This window comes from Gadus macrocephalus, chromosome 11, assembly GCF_031168955.1.
Source record: "Gadus macrocephalus chromosome 11, ASM3116895v1".
Classification (NCBI taxonomy): Eukaryota; Metazoa; Chordata; class Actinopteri; order Gadiformes; family Gadidae; genus Gadus; species Gadus macrocephalus.
The window spans coordinates 10,517,318-10,522,317 of record NC_082392.1 but is presented as its reverse complement, the minus strand read 5'-3'; the positions used below and the strand labels follow the sequence as shown (position 1 = coordinate 10,522,317).

The 5,000-nt window shown below is 51.5% G+C and overlaps 1 protein-coding gene across 2 annotated transcripts in view; it reads right to left on the bottom strand.

The window, feature by feature from the left end:
- Nucleotides 1-1,512: 1,512 nt before the first annotated feature.
- Nucleotides 1,513-5,000, bottom strand: part of prdm1a (PR domain containing 1a, with ZNF domain) — a 13,531-nt gene continuing 10,043 nt past the window's right edge. For both annotated transcript variants that reach the window (XM_060064432.1, XM_060064430.1), the window contains exons 5-7: nt 4,467-5,000; nt 4,227-4,355; nt 1,513-4,076 (exon numbers count right to left, since the gene is read on the bottom strand). The exon at nt 4,467-5,000 is cut by the window's right edge and continues 608 nt beyond it. In XM_060064432.1, coding sequence (XP_059920415.1) covers nt 3,444-4,076; nt 4,227-4,355; nt 4,467-5,000 — 1,296 coding nt within the window. In that variant the 3' untranslated portion in view covers nt 1,513-3,443. The remainder of the gene's footprint in view (nt 4,077-4,226; nt 4,356-4,466) is intronic.

Below are 5,000 nucleotides of genomic sequence, written 5' to 3'. Positions count from 1 at the left end.
CTAATTCCAGAAAAACAAGTTAACTTGATCTTAATTTAGCAACTAACAACCGGATAACAAAATCGGTCAATCATGCTGTTAAAAAATGAGATGTGTGAAAAAGTCTGTTCATACAATAGGATCATACACCACCTTATCCGCTAATACATCACATGACTATGAGGAAAGCCCCTAAGCAGTGGGCCGCAGTGGGCCGCCCGCGCTCCACGGCACCATGCAGGGTCAGCGGTGTCTCCGTGGATCCCCTTCTTCATGGTGTCAGCGGTGGTTCCACTGTCTGCCTCGTCTGGAACCTGCTGTGTCAACGGGTGACTGAGAAGTTTCCCCTCCACTAGTAATAGTAAGATGCAGCCGTAAACAGGAAAGAGAAACAAGATGTGCAAGAGCGAAACACGCTGAGTGAAAGAGCGATGGTTTGGTTTATTTTGGGGTCGGAGTAAAAATTTCTGCTCATGTCAGCTCAGGGGGGGAATGTCCAACCTGGTGACGAAGAGGCAGAACCACTGCGGAGGTGGATATGTTTACCGTGACATGGTCAGATGTCTAGCGGACTGCTTGTGTCTGTCCAGGAATCTCTCTATCATGGCCTATATAACTACTTTTACTTCTACGGAATTGTACAGCTCAGTGACTCTTTCCTCACTGTAGCTCAACCTCATCGGCAACACCAATATATACTTTCCTCGTTGATATTGAGCTACAATTAATTTCCTTTACTTAACTACTTTAATGCAATTGAGTAGTTTCGCCAGTAAGTATTATTTCAAGTTGATTCATGGTTTCAACTGAGGAGGTAAAATATTGTGTTGCTTACAAGAGAAGGTTGGGTGGGGGCTTGGGGGGATGTAGAGAGGGACAGAAGAGTGCAGGATATAAGACAGACCATATTAAGTCCAGCCCACAGGGCACAGAGAAATGTGTTCCTACTTCCTGTTCCTGTGTTAAAGGCCGGCGTGGCACAGAGATGGACATAAAGATTCATGAGCCCACATCCCAGGGCATGTGTCCCGGGTCCAGTGGCGGGTGTTTGAACTCTGCATGGAGCAGGACCTGCTCTGCTGTTCAGGGTTGGGCTGAAGGCTGGCTGACCAGACTGGCTCTGGGTGCAGAGAACTGGTTTGGGTTATAGCGTGTTTGCACTGTTTTAGAACCAGGAATCAGTTGGTTGGGGACAGACGCTAAGAGATAATGATTCACGAGCAGTGAGTGGTGGAGTTGCTGGGTGGTTTTTGGTTGGAGGTTGGTTGGCTCTTTGGTTGCCACTGCTGAGCCATTTTACTCTTGCTATAGCTGCAGGTGTTCCGACTAGCTTCTCTTGTGATGCTTATAGCTAAGCCTAGTCCAAATCGAAACTATTGAATACATAGCAGGAGAGTGAATGACGCACCACAGAATGAGAGTGTATATCCTATTGATGCATACATCATTATATGTGGTTCATACGTGTTGATGTGTTTTAAAAGGTATAGAAATAGAAAAACTTTTCTGAACAAATCACACAAAGCCAGAGGGTTCAGATTAGTGAACAGTGAACATTTATATCATAATTTACAATTTGACAATTTTGCACATAAATAACTATGTAAACCAGAATGTAAACAGAGAAAATTCCCATCTGGAAATATAAAGCTCTGATCAAAAGACTTTGGTCGAAACATCAGGCCAGGACACAGAGAGAGAGAGAGAGAGAGAGAGAGATCAACCGAATGTGAGGGGGGTACATTAGAGAGGCAAAAGGAAGATGAGGTTTTGATGAACAGCTGCTGGCCTGGTGGTTTTCGCCATGGGAACCGAGAGTTCTAGAATGATCTCAATGCCAAAGTTCCAACCCATGTCAGTTTAATTGTACACAGTGTAAGTGGTATGAGTGTTAGGGGGGCAATAGGGGGTCTGGAAAGAATGGAGGAGGGGGTGGGGGGGCAGTGCATTGGAGGTCCGTAGTGCCCTTGTGCATGTGTGCGCCAGTTGAGAATACTAGATTGAACATCAACGGGGGCTGGTACATTATTTTCCCAATTTAAGAAGATTTACAAAAAAAAAAGACATATACAATATAAAACAAGACCACCGCCCGAGAGAGGAAGACCATGACAGACAGTAGAGCTCTTCTTCGGCTGACCCGGGCTCCTCTCATTCGTGTTGATCGCTCCTCGTTTTTTTGGTGGTGGTGGGGTTTGGTGTGAGAAGCTCAAAGTGTGCTTTGGTTTGCTAGCCTCAAGGTTTTCAGTCCGAGTGGGCTCAGCCCCAGTCTGGTATTGACAGTGTTGTGAGGGTTTGGGAGGAGGAGGAGGAGGAGGAGGAGGAGGAGTGGTAAGGGGTGGGGTTAGGGGTGACCTCCAGGGCCTCCTCTATGTGCTACATACGGAGCAGACGGGGATCGTCCCCGCCGCGGGTCCATCGGAGCTCCGGACGCTCCAGTTCAGTTTGGTTTTTCTCCTTCTTCTTCAAGTAGCAAAAGCAAATAAATAGAACACGCCCACCTTCAGCTGTTCCTTCGAACACGCACACATGCAGGCACGCACACACACACACACACACACACACACACACACACGCACGCACACTTCAGCCACGCCATAATCATACATGCATACACACATAATGAGGTAACCGTTGTCACGAATATACAAAAATGCCCCTTTTTGGTTAATTTAAATTAAGTATTTAGAAAAAACAGTTTTAGGAAAGCTGGCTGGTACGGTGAGAGTTCAAATAGAGATTTCCATTTGGAATTTACAATGTATGTGCCCAACTTTGGCAGTAAAAAAAATAAACCAGACGAAACCTTTCAACCCGACTGGATCATTGAAAACAATTCATAAAGTAGAAACCCTGAAGATTTGAGACCTGTTGCTTAAGGGTCAGGCCAGGTCGATGACCAGCATAGTGACGGAGGACCATCTATACAGAGTTCAGAGACAGCTGCTGTTAAATGACAACAGACACCTATTCTTTCACTTATTGCTTTGGAAGAGGACAAAAAAAACATGTAATAAATTAAAGATATATGACAATTAAATCAATCGATCAAAAAATACATTTGAAATTAAAGACCAAATAATAATAACAATTATAACGACAACAATAATGATAGTAGCATTATATTAATTACATAAAAGATTCAGTCCATTGGAGGTGATTGTCTCTAAGTAGAGCAAAGCTGAAACCACGACTAGTAGTTTTGGGACAGTGCCTCTTGTAACCCTGAGAAGTCCCTGATAGGTAAAAAATGAACAACAAAAACAACAACCCGTCTGTGCCAACAACATCGTTGCTGTTGACGACCGGGTCATACATTTATTTACAGGCGTTGCTCCTGGCAACCCAGTTGTCTTTGAGCCATTTAAGTCTCGAGTTCAATGAGACCCCTGGCTTGGCTGTGAGGAGAGGGGGTGGGGGGGGGGGAGTGTGTGTTCATGGGGAGGGGTGAGGGGCTTCAAAGGTCACTCCATCTCCTGCTTGACGGTGACGCCGACCGTCAGTGAATGGGCGGGGCTACTGTGTTGCATCTTGATGACGGACGTCTCCGTCGCCGACGACGATGGGTACATGCTGAAGCCCGCCCCGGGCAGCAGGAGCTCGCCGACTCCCCCGGCGCCGCCCTTGTGGTGGTGCGAGCCGTAGGGCGAGGCGGCGGCCTTCAGCTCCATCTCCCGCCGCAGCATGCCCAGAACCTGGCTCTCCAGCATGGCCTCGGTCTCCACTCCGCCCTGCAGCTGCTCCAGCCGCTCGGCGTGCTCGCTCATGTCAAAGCGCTCGATCTCCTCGTTGATGCGCTGCAGCTCGTCCAGGTGGGCCTGGGGCGGCGGGGCGGCCGAGGGGCTGGCGGCCGCCTGCATGGCCACGGCGCAGTAGCCCTTGAGGTGGAGCCGCAGGCTGCACACGTGGATGTAGTGGCGCTGGCAGTGCAGGCACTTGTGCGGGCGCTCGCGCGAGTGCAGCCGCTTGTGCAGCTTGAGGTGGACGAACTGGGTGAACTTGGCCGGGCACAGCTTGCACTGGTAGGGCTTCTCGCCCGAGTGCAGCCGCAGGTGGGTCTTCAGGTTGCTGGTGCTGCTGAAACGCTTGTGACACACCTGGGGGGAGGGAGGGGGTGAAACAGGGCATGGGGTCAGAACCTGGTCGATACGCACGATCAATGAATCGGTGAATGAAGTAGTAGCAGTTCAACTCCGACAGCGGATTGAATCTACATTAGCGTTGAGAGGAGGTGTCCTTATTCTTACCTGGCACTCGTGGGGCTTCTCCCCGGTGTGGACCAGGAAGTGTTTCTGGAGGTGAGCGAGTTGGGTGAAGCCCTTGTTACACGTCTGGCATTTGAAGGGTCTTTCTCCGCTGTGGACACGCAGGTGGACCTGAGGATGCGATGAGGAAAACAGATTAGGGGATGAATGAAGGTGCTACCGTGTGTTTCAGCGTTAACACCAGGAGCGGTGTGCTGAAGGCGCCGTGGCTGCGAGGCTCACCTTGAGGTTGGACAGCTGTCCGAAGGTCTTGCTGCAGACGTTGCACTCGTACTTGATCTTGCCGTTCTGCTTCTTCAGCGGGTAGGGCAGCGTCTTGTAGCCCGCCGAGTTCCCCCCGCCTCCTCCGCGCTTCATCTTGCTCAGGTTCATGGCCTCGTCCTCCGAGCGGTGGCCGTCCCTGCCGCCGTTGCCCAGCAGGGCGGCGGTGGGCTTGGTGGGCAGCCTCTCGCTGGGCGGCGCCGTGCCCGCCGTGGGCGACCCGCCGGAGGCGGCGCGGTGGTTCCCGTGGGGCGGGGGTCCGTGCTGCGCGGGGAAGGCGTGGTGGGGGCCGGACTTCTCCTTCAAGGAGGTGGCGTTGCAGAAGGCACTGGAGGGGGCGGGCATCAGGAAGTCCCTGTGGGCGGAGGACAGCGACGACGGGTGGTGGGGGTGGTGGGGGTGGTGGTGGTGGTGGTGGGCGTGGTCAGGCATCAGGAAGCGCCTCCCGGCCGCCTCGCCAGGCATCAGGGGCATGTGGGGGGGCAGCATGCGGCT